Below are 15,194 nucleotides of genomic sequence, written 5' to 3' on the forward strand. Positions count from 1 at the left end.
CACCAAGTATAGTATAATTGATCACCAGTAACAGGCCCCCAGATGTACCTCTAGGAGTAAAATGCTATTGAAAATCTCTACCAACACATAATCTTTGCAATCAGTTGTAGAAAGTTGTTGTCTCATAGTTTCTTGTAAGACAAGAAAATCAACTTTCATATCCACGATCATTTATCTAAGAAATCTTTTATCAATATCACCACCAAAACTTCTCATATTCCAAAAGATACCTATTATCTTTTTATTTCTTATTTTCCCAGATTGTTCATGGGTTTTGATAATAACAACAGTTTTGCCTAAAAAATTTCTAGCGTTTCTGTCTTTATTTTTCCTTTTTGGAGAGGAAAATCCATCTCAACTTATCCCAATCATCAATATTGTCTTCATCATTACTTTCTTCATAATTTTCTATCAATTCTTCTAAGCTATGCTCCCAGTCTCAATAATATGTGTTATTTCTGGAATGTGGGCATCTTTTGTATTTTTATTATTATCCGCAACCCACTAATCAATTCTAGCATGTTCGCCTACTTTAATAAGCTTCATATTGCATTCAATCACATCAATATTTTTACCTAAACTAACCCCCACACATCTAGCCACCTTTTGCAAGTAACTATGAGATGCAAGCAATAAAGCAAGATAATCATGCTCATCATAGTTGTCCTTAAAAGCTCTCTCCTTAGCTAAATCGGTAATGTTGCAATATTCTTTTCCTTTGAGCCTCACCCACCTTCTAAGCCTCTATTCTTCTTTTAGCTCCAGTTCTCCTCTCTCAGCCATTTTGACTTTATTTTCAAAAGAATCTTATTCCTGGCTAACAGTATAGCCAATTGCTCCAAGTACCCCAGCCCTATTTCCTGTTCAGGTAATTACATTTCTGTCGGGCTTTTTCCTGTAGCCACACCTTCTCCTTCTAGCTCACCACCATCCAGAGTCTCATTTTCCCTCTTTAGACTTTTATCATTACATTAAGGTTTTCTCACTTCATCAACTAGCTTTAGATAAATTTGTAGCAGTCCATGTTGTCTTTTCACCTCTCTCTCTCTCTAGACTTTGTTTAATAATTTCTATTTCTTTCCTCTTGCATCATCAACTGAGAAGCCTGTCTGGCATCCATCTCCTCTGCCAATCTGAGCCACATGAGCAAATAATATTCCACTTTCTTGTTCATAGGCACCTCTTGATTTGTATTACCACTACAGCCTCCCAAAAAAGCTTTGCTCTGCCCATCCCCATGCACAAGCTATTCACACTGTTTAAGCCCAGGCTCCCTAGAATTACATTGTGTTTGACAGGGTCAGTTTGTTTTTTTATGCAAATCATTGTCTCTTTTTCAGGTAGACCCTCCAAAGGTAAGAAGTCAACTGTTTTCCTTTTGTTCCCATCATCAAACTTATACCATCCCTCTACTGCAATGGACTCAAATTCAAAACAAATGTCATACAATACATATCTTTTGTAGTGATTTTAGTCCCAGGTGGAATCTTGTGCAAGTCTCTCACCGCAACTTTCAATCTAATTTCTTCTATTGAATGAATATGTTCTACATCAACCTCCACCACAAGCCCCAAAGTAGATCCAACACTACTAGGGAAAACCCTAGCAGTAGCGCTGGTTTTGTGCTCACTAGTAGCGCGGGTAGGCGCGCCACTAATAAGGCGCTACAGCTATTGCTTAGCAGTAACGCGTGCCGCACGCGCTACTGCTAGGACAAATAGCTGCAGCGCTTGTTCACTCCCACGCTGCTGCTAATGTAACTACTCGCAGTGTGTTTTCTTTCCATCGCTACTAGTATTGTTTTTTTATTTTTTTATTTTTAGTGTATTTATGAGCCATCGTACAAATATTGGTACAATACCAGTTATGAGGTTTACATCATTATGTCCATAACAGTGTGTCAAATTAAGGTGGATTAGGTTCAAGTGGAGGCAATATGTGGTGCATGTCAAAAGTATACTACTAATCCAAACTTGATCTAGTTTGGACTAGTAGTACTTTCGATGTGCACCACATGTTGCCTCCACTTGAATCTAATCCGCCAGCACAAGCTATTTAATCATCATCATAATCATTAGCACCAACAATTTTTATTTAATCACCACTAACACTAGCTAATAATAATCATCAGTCATTACCACCAACACTAGCTATTTTATCATCATAGTAATAGTGTAGCACATCATCATCCTCAAACTCATTTCTAGCTAATCACTCCTGCTGCTCTCTCTTAGGTAAAACAACATAAAACATGTGTAGCTCTCCTCCTTGATCAAGTTGGAGCATGCAGATGAACCTGTCTCCTAATTTTGGGTAGCACATCTGTTTGCTGCCCCCTAGTACTTGTCTGCGCTCCCCCATCACATATCTGGTCCAGTCTTGCACTATTAAGCATTCATCGCTGATCTTGAATGCACTAAAGTAACATGTAGGATATCTTGGCCATAAGCTAATAATACTCATGGTACCTTTAGTCTCGATCCCATAAGGCACAACATTCATCGGGAGTCCCTGTTGAAGAACATCGTATGGTCACATACTTAGCAATGAAGTTTAGCTTCACAAATAATGTATGGAAAAGATGCACTGAGGACAAATAGTAAAAATCTTACCATCCTTCCTAAATAGATGTGACCGTAGTTCATGACGAACACTATTGGTCGCACGTTTTCAGTACTAAGATTTCTAAGTCCAGAAAGAAAATTTGTCTTGACGGTATCAAGATCCTCAAGCCATGAAACATAATGACTTAGCTCCTCACAGTTTAGTTCAGCCCCGGGACAGTAGTAGGTCCTGTCTACCAAGCACTGGACATGTTTGCTTGCACCAAAATAAGCTGACAATACAAATTAGTTGTCAACTATTTTTGAATAAACAATATCAAAGACATAAATATGGTTGAGAAACTTACATTTTGGTGTAACTGGAGGTGTCTGCACATCGACCCAGATGTCGGTATTACCTTCAATATCATCTTCCGGATGAATATCAAAGGTGATAACCATATCAGGCTCAAATGCATAAGTCTTGCATAGTGCTCGCCATGTTTTGCATCCAAAATAGGTGTAGTCGTCTGAATTGTATAATTTTGCGTGGAAAATATAACCATGCTCGGTCTTCAAATAAACTTTCTTTACCTCCATAGTATGACTAAAACCTATCTTATCCAATACAAAAACTCTTGAATGGCAGGGGATACACTAGTAGAATAGTAAAAAAATATAAGTTGAAGCAAATGAAGCAGATGTCATGCTTAATTACGAAAAAAGACTTGTCGTTGTGACTTACTATATCCACTTCGAAGTTCTCGTCCAGCTTGATGCTGAAGCGCCTATCATCATCTAGGAAGATTCCGTTGCACAGGCCGCGCTCATCTTCGCAGTATTTGCAAATACCGAAATCCTTTTTGTTGTCAGACATTTCCTATGTTCATAGTTAAAACATTAATTGAAAATCGATAAAAGACAACTACCAGGATACTCAACACACAAATCCAGGGCACTCGATATTTCCTACATATTCTGGCAAAAGTCATGCCAAAATTCATGGAAAAATCCGGCATGACCTTTGCTAAAATAGGATATATCGAGCGCCTGAAATTTGCCGGAACGGAAATGAATCAACACTCCGGCAGAACATAGGCCACTCGGAGGTGTAACCTGCAAACATGACCGGCCACTTGGATATTGAGCAACACAAGATATACATTTCAAAATATCTTATAAGACTCAAATTAGCATGTATTCAATAAGCAAAAGTAAATCATCCCATTCGTCCGTACATCGTCGAACATTATCACTAATACATCCCGAATAGTGTCATACATATAACATCACTAGTACAACTAAAACCCTAGCACACGACGGGTATCGGCGCGGGCGGTGGACACCCACAGAGAAGGAACCATCACGGGATCATAGCTCCAGTGAGATCCCTAGAGAACCTGCCAGGTATTGGAGAACCTGTGCTCCAACGCAAACAAGTAGCGACGGACGTGCGCGTCCTCCTCACTGACACGGTGACGCACCACCTCCGCGGAGTCCTCGAGCCTCTGGACCGTCACTGGCCCACGCGACCGCCACGAAAGAAGGTTCGGGTCAACGACAGGCTGGCTCCTCACCAACCTGCGCCCCCCGGTAGGTAGCGCCTCCCAATACCACCCCGGCGGAGCCCAGTCCCGGACATGGCCCATCTGGTCAAGCAGGTGTCGTCCTCCGCCAACTCGACGACGAGGATGCGGGATAGGCATCGTCCACGTCGATGCGGGAAAATTGCTTTAACTAAAAAAATAGCAACAAGTTCTTACTAACTAGTTCTATTAATTCAACTAGTTCTTACTAAAAATAAACTTACTATAAATAAAAATATTCTAGTACCTAATTAGTACCTAGTTCTTACTAACTAATTAGTACCTAAGAACTATTGCCCTAATTACCATCTAATTTGATGAACATATAGGGGTGGAAAGTGGTAGAAACCCTAACTAATTTGATGGAGGTAGAAACCCTAGGCAGAGGTAGGGGAGAGGGAGGAGCAGGCATGCTCACCTCGGGTGCCTGTGAGGAGGGAGGGGCAAGCGGCGTCGAGGTCGTGGTCGGGGCTCCGGGGCGGCGTTGAGGTCGGGGGGGCGGGGGCGGGTCGGGGGCGGCGTGGGGAGAGCGCGCGGCGACCGAGGGGTGACGGCGGCGGCGAGAGTGGAGTTGATTTGGGGGATGAAGTGGCCGTGGGGAAGGACGAACCGCGTGGTTAACTCAGAAGTACCAGTAGCGCGTTCCAGAAAGGGCGCTACTGCTACGTTAGCTACAGCGCGTTCTGGAATACACGCTGCAGCTAAGGAGATTAGCAGTAGCGCTGGGCCATTATACGCGCTACTGCTAGGTTGGGCTAGCCATGTGCGCCCAGTTCAAACGTAGCAGCAGCGCTTTTCGCTAGTACGCGCTACTGCTAAAGTCATAGCAGTAGCGCGGTTTATTTACGCGCGCTGCTACTAAGTAGCAGCAGCGCTTGATTTTGTACAGCGCTACTGGTAAAATTCTGTGTATAGGTTTTTCCCTAGTAGTGCAAGCTCATAGATTCCTAGGTAATGTCTCAAAGTGTCAGGCACTCCCAACACTTTTATCCAAACAGAATGCAGTTTCCCTTTAGCCTTGTCATCAAGGCTCCAGAAGTCAACCTCCACTATGGCCCCTGGTCCCAACAGAGTTAATTTCTCAAACAAAAAAATCCACCAGCTTGGCCTTGTTAGGGAATCTCATTATGTATCTCCATGTCAATCCCCATTGAAACATTTTGCTGAAACCTTGAGCTATAGTAGTTTCATTCAGCTGTCTTGAGTAAACAGTTATTACTGCCAAAGGATTAGCATGTTCTACACCAGAGATGTCTTTTGTATTTTGCACCAGCAGCTTGCCAGGCCCCTTAGCACCATATCCTTCATACTTTGAAACAGGTTTGGTCTTCTTCAGCACAATACACTTCTGTGCTATGTGGGTCTTTGGCATACCACACAAAACACCTTGATCTTGCTCTCAGTTTTTAGATGCCCCTGTCCTTTACACTTGGCATAGGACTACTCCTTTGACCCGCTATTTTTTCTTGTTTGTGTCTTTGCCTCCATCTACTTTTCCAACCCCCTTGAGTTTGTACAATCGCCTGCTTAGGTATATTGGCAAGCAAATACTGATATTGATGTGTAATTTGCTCCTGGGGCATAAATCCAAATTGGCCCAAACCCGAGCCAACAGGAACCATTTGAGGGTAATTCTGGTTGGGCATAGCAGCAACCCCCTTGCAAAATTTGAATTACCTGCTACAAATCCATTACCAGCCCCAAAAGAATTCTGCCCAAATTGCAAACTATCTTGCTGACCCACAAATCTAACAGAGTTATACCCTCTTGCCTGACCAACTAAATCATTCCCTTGTCCAATTGTAGCCGCTTTGCTTCCAGATCCACTACCATTAGTCCCAGATCCGCCTCTGAAACCACCATCTCCCCCTCTACGGTCAAAATTCTCTGGGTCTCTATGATCTTGCGTGCCGAAATCTCTGCTATAGTTGTTCCCAAATCTACCAGACGAGTTCCCTCTCCCCCCAAAACCACCTCTGCTTGGCCTTGGACGCCAATTATCTTGTCTCCCAGCCATCCTTCCTTCTTTCATCAATAGATCTTCTACTTCTTCCCCCCAGCTCTATCTGCTGCCACTCTCTCATTATGGTTTGGTGAGGACAAGAAGTCTGGCTCCAACGAGGGAGGTAGCGGAATCCAGGTGTTAAATACCCCCAGCCCCCTAGTTTTATCAGGGCCTCCACACCAAGGCATCCCGCTAGGCCTAGCATTTGTAGGCCCAATCCATTGCCACTTCTCAAGCTACTAATCTCAAATCTCTGAATCCCCCTCCCAACTGAGCTCAAAAGCAAAAACCTCCAACATCTCATTGGTAGGTATTATGTTAGTCATCCTGATCTTTTCAAGCTCAACATTCATGATACACAAATTATTTCCTCGGACCCCTTTATGGAAATCATCGTCCCTTCTATGTCCATCCAATATTCAGGAAGACGGCATAAATCACAAGCTTTGGGAATGAGATGTTTAATTTTGATCAATGCTAAATCATTTTTTTTGTTATGGTATCTTCCTCAATCATGAGAATTGACAGATGGGAGATGATTCTGACAATCCACAACAACCCCCACCCCCCATCTGTTCGTCCTCTATTTTTTGTTCTGCATTTTTAAGCAGAAAACTCTGAACACATTCGTTCATATGAGTTTTAATTCTACGATTCGCTCGTCTGATACACCGATGTTGCATTTTCATATTCTTACCCCAACTCCCACTATCAACATCAGTAAGTGGGAGAAGGTAATGAGAATCAATATGATCTGGAAAATCCATACCTAGTATGAAGCCAGTAATGACCCGCCCTCGCCGGAATCATCACCTGAATCCTCGCTAGCCACCATCCAGAAGCGGTTGCTGGCTAGCATAGAATTCAGGCATCATTTCCTGTGAGTTGTGCCGAGCGGCAGGGGGTCGGAGTCGCTGGAGGTGGTGCCAGTCGGGCGGAACACCATCGGCCCTTCCTCGATCACAATCAGGGCCAGAGTTGACCCCGGCGTCGGAAGGGCTAGCACCGTCTCGTGGGTTCTGAGCATCGATGCCCGCATAGCCAGAGCCAGCGGAGTGGTGTCGAATGAGACGAACGCCGCCCACCACTGCACCGTCGCCCTCGCCGGCGAATTGGCCTGATCCATCGCCCACATGAGGATCTCCAGCGAGTGCCCGCGCCTCGCCCTACCAAACAATGATTCCTCCTCCTCTGTCAGGCCCTCTCGAATGGCTCGCGCTTCCGCATGAAATTCCCCCTTGCTAATGAACCAAGATTAGATCTTGCGCAGACAGGCACTCTTCCTCACATCCCCGCCCGCAAACATCCACATATTCTCTTCCTCGATCTCCACCATCCTCACGCTCGCTTGCACTAGGAGGTTTAAGAGCAGCCGCTTCGCACTGCCAGGGTAGGGGAGGAAGTGGAATACAGAACACGAGCGAGTTAATCCACCTGGTCAACCACTCGAATTAAATCCCCCATGGCCCACACTTCCACCATGATCGGGTCCCGACGTGCTCGTCGCATCGCACCGCCCTGCCTCCTCGATGCATGCGACGTGACAGTGACGCACAGGGTTAGGAGCACCCCTTGACTCATTCATGATTCAACCACAGACACGCTCTTGTCAACGAGGAGCAGCTTCATGGTAGAGGCGCAGCACACCACCGCCCTCAGGTCGGGGATACATGAGTACTCCGGCCGCCCTCAGGTCGGGGATGTACCATGCTGGCCACCGTCGATCGTTGGAGTCGCCTGGGGTATATCGCCAGAGACGTGTCATCCTCCTAGATAGATGCTCTTCAAGAAATGATGAGGAAAGGGAACAAATGGTGCACATGGTATTTCTTAGAATAACACGATTATTCTCCTTGTAGTCCTATGATAACTTCCACTATATGCAACTTCCTAGCTGTTCATCAGTTCCGCAAAAGAAAAAAGACACACACAAAAATCCAACTGTACAACTATAGTGGATTTCAATTCCTTATAGGAAACAAACTGACAATAGAAGTACCTCATTACTTTTAAAACTTCTATTCAGAGGAGAAAAACCCGAAGAGGTGGTATTCGATAATTTCTAGTTTCTACTCAGGTATTGCTGACAAAGGCAATCACCTGGAATTTGAGATTTCATAACACCCATGCTAGTCTAGCCGTTTGTGAAAACTAGCATCAGAAAAAAAGTGGCCTAGTTGTTTGTGAAAAATGAGCGCTCTTTCTCATTCATAATACCCTTGCTAGCCTTGTTGTTTGTTTCTGACGCCCTTTGAATGCTTCTCAGCAGCAGCCGCTCTTACATCATTTCAGTTTGCACATAACTAGCCCTGGGTCTAAGTGCTCCTGCAACATGAAAAGCAACATGGCTTTGAAAGCTCAATTGCACCGTAGATCTGCTGCAAAATGCAATTTTTTTCTAAGTGTCCTTATGCCCAGTGAACCAACGATCTAGTATTTAAATTCAGTTGTACATGTACAAGGTCTCCTGCCGTAAATCTTTTTCACATCCACAACACATGGTGACTTGAAACCAATCTCCTATCTGGTTCTCAAGCCAAATAATTTCGTCTAGATCTTGTCATTACAGGATTACACTGAATCAAGCAAACTCATATTTTAATCAGGGCACACCTATTCGTTTAGAGATTCAAGGGTTTTGTAAACAGCCAGTGGTTGTAACCATGTAAAAACGAACTGGCAGAACTACCTCATCGCCTTTGACAGTCCTACAAACAAGGGGTTGGGTTTGCTACTCCCTCCATAAAAAAATGTAATACGTTTTTATGCAAAAAAAAAGAAAAGAAAGAAAAACCAAAAATGTCTTACATTTCGGTACAGAGGTTAGTATTAAACTGCAGACAAGGTTAGTATTAATACACGGCAAATGCTGGGCAAGATATGACTTGGCTGCATCCATAACCAGCACTGTTTGCAAGCATATAAGGAGCAAAGTGGCAAAGCATGTTATCATCAAACAAATCCCTGCAACACATTGCTATTTGCTGTATAATAAACACGGATACCAAGTTAAATAAGAGTAAGCAAAGGGTAAGAGATAAGACGCTCACCGCTTCAAATAGTTGGTGCACACAATGATGGTGGGAAACCAGCATATAGTCGAGCATACATGAATGGTTTGCTAAGCTCAGCGAAAAACTCGACCTGCAATGTCTTGACGTCCACGGAAAAGCATCCAAAGTTCAGCGCCTCTTGTGCAGTTGTGGTGTACAACGCTTCTAGGAGCAGGTATCCCCCGGCTACACCAACAAGAGCAGCATCGTTTACTGGCAATTGGATGACCTTGTTCAAGTGCCATTGGTTATTTCTCAGAATAGAATACGTGAGCCAAAATGGGTCACTATCGTGGTCCTCGCCATAGCCTTCAGTGAGCATTCCGAGCATCCCTTCTGCTGCCTCAACAAGGGCAAAACTGTTAGTCCCTCGTTCAGGTGGGAGGTTGATGGCAGACAATTCCATTGCACGCACGTCCAGCACGAGCAACTCGTTCCGAAAATGCAAATGCCAATAGAAGCATCCGTGGACGAATTGACGATTGGACAACCCACCATGAGAGTGGATAAATGAACCATCAGAAGCAGATGTAGCCTGACCACTCCATTGATCAAATGTATGAGCATGCCACTGTCCTTGTCCACCCAAAGAGGAGGAGAAGACGAGAATGAGCAGTTTAGTTGTGCATTGCGCCACGCACATCACCCTGAATGATAAAGGGTCCTCCTCATTCTGGCCAGGAGCAAGGAAGGCCTCCAGATTGAGGAGGTCCAGTTGAGGTGCCAGCGCTTTTAGGTCGTCTGGAACGGCGGGCAGCAGGACATAGCGGTGGTGAATGGGGTCGCACACAGCGAGGTCCTTGACCCAAAATTGGCGGTCTTCTTTGTCTGGGGGGCCGACGAGGAGGGCGCGCCCGTCAAAGAAATCAACTGGACGCCAGGTATGGCCGGGGGTGGAGGGGAGGAAGGATGAGCAGGAGAAGTCGAAGCCAAGGAAGGCGCGAGCGGCGATGGCGGAGGGGTGTGGCGGCTGGGCTGGGCTGAAGGTGTCTTGGAGCAGGCCGAGGAGAGGCGGCGGGTGGAGAGCACGGTATCGGCGCAGGAAGGCATGGTCGGCGATGACACGGCGGAAGGAGGGGCAGGTGGTGGAGGCGCGGGCGAGGTCTTCAGCAGCGGTGAGGCGGAGGAAGATTTCCTCGAGCATCACATCCGGTATATCGGCCATGGACGTCGCCGGCGGTGCCATCTGGGTGGTCGGGTGGGGATTCGGTTTGGCTTCTAAAGGAAAGGAGTGGAGCTTCTCTTCTCTCTCTCTCTCAGGATCGGCGACTGCTGCGTGTTCGTGCGCCGCCGTGGGAGAGGAAGAGAAGGGTCTAGGAAATGGGGATCGGGGGCTAGGGTTCAACCTTTTTTTTGGGAACTGCCTAGGGTTCAAGCTTATGCAAAGCTGGCTAAATGGACCAGGCCAACCAGGGCGGCCCTTGAGCACGCCGGCACGGCCCGCCATGGGCCAGGCGTGGCACGCCCTGGGCCGTGCTTGGGCTGCTAGGCTGAGCATGCGGGCCGGCACAACACATCCCAGTTATCTTTTTTTTATGTATTTTCTATTTTGTACATATGTGGCCTAATACTAGCCCGGTAGGTAAAAATAGGACTAAAAAATGCCCAATAGGCTAAACAGCAGGCGGGCCAGTGTGCCGGCGGGCCGGCCCGATTAGCAGCTGGGTCGTGCCTAGGTTGCAGGCTGTAGCATGCAGGCGAGCACGGCACGACCTGTATAATAATCGTGCCCCGGCAGGCCGTGTCGTGACAGGCACAATTACGATAGGCCGGCCCGGCCCGTTTGGCCAGCTTTGACATCATGTGTGCAACAAGGGTATTTTGGTCCTCCGTTTTACACCCTATTATAGCACAGTATAAAAAATATGTTTAAATCATGTAGAAAGGGGAAATACTTGACTTTCTTTGGCAAAGCACTGCAAAAATGAATACACATGAAAACTGCAAATTGTACACGCCGTCACAACCATTGTGTTTAGTTGGATCAGTACATGTGATTCTCGAGGTGACAGTGTTGTCGAAGTCATCACATTTAGGTTAGTTTGGCCTTTGGTGTCGTTTGTCATGTTTTTTGCGGTAGTACAACACTGTGTATATTAACTTTTCTGTTTTTAGATCCTTGGCCCACCTTGAATTTGTGAAATTGTGATGTTTTTCCCATGAAATGACTACCAGGAAATCCTTCCATAGTCACCCTAATGACCTTCATCACCAAAGCGTCACGACAGTTTCCAAGACCTCTCATATATATAATCTCCAATGAGGATCGGTTGGAGCACGTAGGAGTGCCACCACTACATAAGCCACGTCTGACTAAGGCAATTAGGAAGCGGGGGAAAGCATTTTGAAGTACAAAAATGTTGGGGGTGAAATGCTGGTACTTAAACTAGGGTTCTTTCTTAGCGCTAATCTTGGCTTTTTTAGCAGTTAGTTATAGCGTGCCTTTCATTCTTCTCTCATTTCAGAAAGGTTTGGCAGTATTTCTTATCATGACCTGGTTGAGAGAATACGAAACATCGGTGTAAAAGATTGAGTGGGATGGTTATAGTAAGGGGCAAACCAAGTGCTTCCGTGAAGATGCAAATCAATCAGATCGGAGACCAGGAACGGAGGGGAGGAGAAACTCAACGAAAAGAAAAAGGGGACTCAACCGACTATCATGAGCGAAGCGAGGGAATTTCTTCTGATTGGATCCCTTGGGAGACATACAAAAATAGAATCAAATCTTCCATGATTCAATACTAGCTAGAAAGTGTATGGACTTAGACTTTGATGACTCCCTAGTGGCAAAGGAAGCTTTAGCTTCATCCTTTAAACGTCTCATTTACTCTCTCTAGCTCTCGAATTTAAGTATAGGAATTTCAGGTACATTGGTCGATGAAAGTGAACATGTATCTTATCTGACGCCACTTACTCTAGTTTTACTTTGTGGAAGACGTCCGATTGAATGATCTCTAGTGGGTTCACCAATTGTACGCAGGCATGTTTCCTTCTCATTTTACCAGCCTCCATGGTTCTGTCGGTGTAGAGGAAAGTCATCAATCCCCTGAGACAAAGACAAAAATGGCAAATAAAAGATACATACCAGAACACATCAACTATGCCATCTAAGCCTGTCCACTTGCTAGTCAGGAAAAAAAATCGATATGTTTCATGGGCTTCTTTTGCTACTCTCCTCACGGTCTCTTTACAAGGGCAACCAAATTCAATAAACAGTTCATGCTAATTCATAGACTATATTGGTTTCTGTGTAAGAGTCATGTGAGACGCTTCCTTCTCATACACATCGGAAGCTACATTTGATCATCCACATTATAGAGTTTTGCAGGTGCTTGAGAGAATGTTATCCAGTCAGTTATGACTTGACCATGGTCTGAGCTTAAATTGGTCCTGGTCCATAAAACCAAAGTTGTTGGGCAAGCACAAAAAAGTCGTCTGAAGGGGAGTTATATTGGAAAACTCAACTCCGATCAACCCCGGTTTGGTCCCATGCCTAAAACAGGAATAAGGTCGATATAACCCACTGCTCGCCTAAGAATGTACTAACGTAATGCCTACTATGGCTTTCGAAAGGATCCAACTGCTAGGAGGGTCCAAGCCATGGATTGATGTGACCGTGGCGGCGACTAGAATCGATCTGAATGAGGAAGTTATGGGACTTATCTTATATAACAATATATATATGGTGGAATGATTCAAAAAAATGTGGGGGTCAAGGTGTATAATGCGAGCTCCACTTTCAGGCAATGAGTTAGCTTAACCTTGATTACTTAAGGTTTAATACAGTCATGTGATCTGTTATTAAGAAAGAAAAAAGAAAGGATGATTGCGACAGCTCAACCGGATGAGACATCTCTTATTTACATAAATGTGCCTACATTGTTTGATTTACCAGTTCTGGGTATTGGATTTTTGAACAGGGAGAATGAAACTAGTACTAGCTTATCAACAACTGTGCTTTCTACCAACTCTGCCAACCTCAAATAGGAATATTGATTGCGATTCATCTGCACCAGAACCTGCAACTGCTGCCTCTACTCCGCCTACTAGTGCTGACTTCGCTGGCCTCGTAGGGTACCAATTTCCTCCTGATTTGTGTGCATGCCATTGACTCCTTTAATGGGTCAAAACCTACTTGGTTCTCATTTTTATTACGACTATATAAGAAAAGAAGTATTTGTGTTTAGCAAGACAGAGAATTTTGGAACCAAGTAGCAACGCATAAACATCACTACTACTAGCAGATACATAAATCTCTCGAAGAAATTTTGGATGGGCCTCACTTTAAGTAACAATTGTGGCCTCCAGCAAAATGGTCTCGTTTCTAGCCTTTTAGTGTTGCCAACATGTCATTTTTCTAATTGAGTAAACGCGGCGGCGGTATTTGAAGTTGTCCATAGGCTCTTATATGGCTTAGGTTATGGCTGCAGTCTAGCCCACTTTCAACCAAGTCCTACACATAGATCAAATCAGACACCAAGGACTGTGGTATGCTGACCCGGATTGAGCGCATGGGCAGAACACACATTGTGATGTTTTGTACTTCGCCAATCAAGTGTCCCGGTTCCATGAATGTACTCCAAATAAGACTCCTCAAGCTAACGAACAGGGGGAATGCAACTTGGTTGAGGAAACAATCTAGTTTAGTCAGAGATCCTAATGCTTCCAAGTCCTAGGATGTCTTTGGGTTTGGACTACATGGCAAAAGAAGTTTCCAACTAAGTGCAAAACTTGTTCCATCGCGTACACACATGTTGTATGTTGGTATTAACCTAGCATATCAAAAACTATTCCAACCAAGACGAAAAACTTGGGTACATTGCTTATGTGGTATATGCTAGTATGAACCTAGCAACAACTAAGATTTTACGCCTTGCGTGTCCTATGCAGAATAGTTTTGTTGTGAGTTATAATCATGTTCCATCCATCTCTCTTCTCATGCTTAAATAGGAACACTGTCACATACATTACCGTACCACTTGATACAATATGTGGAACAACCATGCGATGAATACTTTCATGCTCACCATAAAAGGAGCATGTGGGCATGTATGAAGTACTACGATTATCCCCTCGCTGGTCATAGCAATTCGAGCTCAAAGTTTAGTAGATGACCACAGCCGGATACTGCCTTTGCATTTGCCGTGTCAAGTCGCAGGCATCATCACTATGACTTTGGTTAGGATAATAAATCATCAATATATACGAGAGCATAAAATACCTAAGCAATCATAATATCCACAATATACAACCACATATAAAAAAACATCAAATCATCATTTGGTAGTATCTGCCGAGAAAGTAGGGGTGGACTAACGAGTAGCTCGGCTCTTAAGCTCGTTAAGATTAACGAGCAGAAAACCCTGCTCGGCTTGGCTCGTTTGAAGCTCGTTAAGCTCGTGAGCACTCGCGAGCGCTCATTAACAGATTATAATGTGTTATGATATACATGATGAATGTGTAGGTATGGTTTTCAAGATGAAATATGGTGACTACAAAAAGAAATGAAGTAGTTTGTTGCCTCATATGTCGATTAAATTAAATAAATGGGCTGAGGTGCTATAAAAAGTTTGTCACGTAAGATGAAAATATGTATTGTGTTGTTGCTAAAGAGCTTAACAAGCTACTCGTGAAACTCGTTAGTTTGCTCGTTAAGCTCATTAAGCTTAACAAGCTAAAATCAATGATTGGCTCTGTTCATTAAGAAGCGAGCTACGAGCTTAACGAGCCGAACTTCCGAGCGCTCATTAAGCTCGCGAGATACGAGCTTTTGGTCCAGCCCTACGAGAAAGTGGCAATTGAAGGGTGGGGTGGGGCAGGAGGGTGCATGCCCTTAAACACAAACATAAATGTAGAAGGTTTTCACACAAATTAGAATGATTCAGGTGACATAAACATAATGACCAAATGAAGTTTGTTTGGCCCCCGCAGCTTTCTCACTCATGTATCCTTTTACGTACACTTATGTACCCTTTTAGAGGTTAATATACATCATCTTGTTGGAAGC

General features: G+C 44.4%; 1 protein-coding gene across 1 annotated transcript; it reads right to left on the reverse strand.

Moving 5' to 3' along the window:
* Window positions 1-8,611: 8,611 nt before the first annotated feature.
* On the reverse strand, window positions 8,612-10,514 carry LOC125524290. The gene has a single exon (XM_048689369.1). It carries the CDS (start codon window positions 10,371-10,373, stop codon window positions 9,189-9,191), a length of 1,185 nt encoding a protein of 394 aa, XP_048545326.1. The 5' UTR covers window positions 10,374-10,514; the 3' UTR covers window positions 8,612-9,188.
* Between the last annotated feature and the right edge of the window lie 4,680 nt (window positions 10,515-15,194).

The sequence above is a fragment of the Triticum urartu genome, chromosome 7, assembly GCF_003073215.2.
Source record: "Triticum urartu cultivar G1812 chromosome 7, Tu2.1, whole genome shotgun sequence".
In the NCBI taxonomy this organism is placed as follows: Eukaryota; Viridiplantae; Streptophyta; class Magnoliopsida; order Poales; family Poaceae; genus Triticum; species Triticum urartu.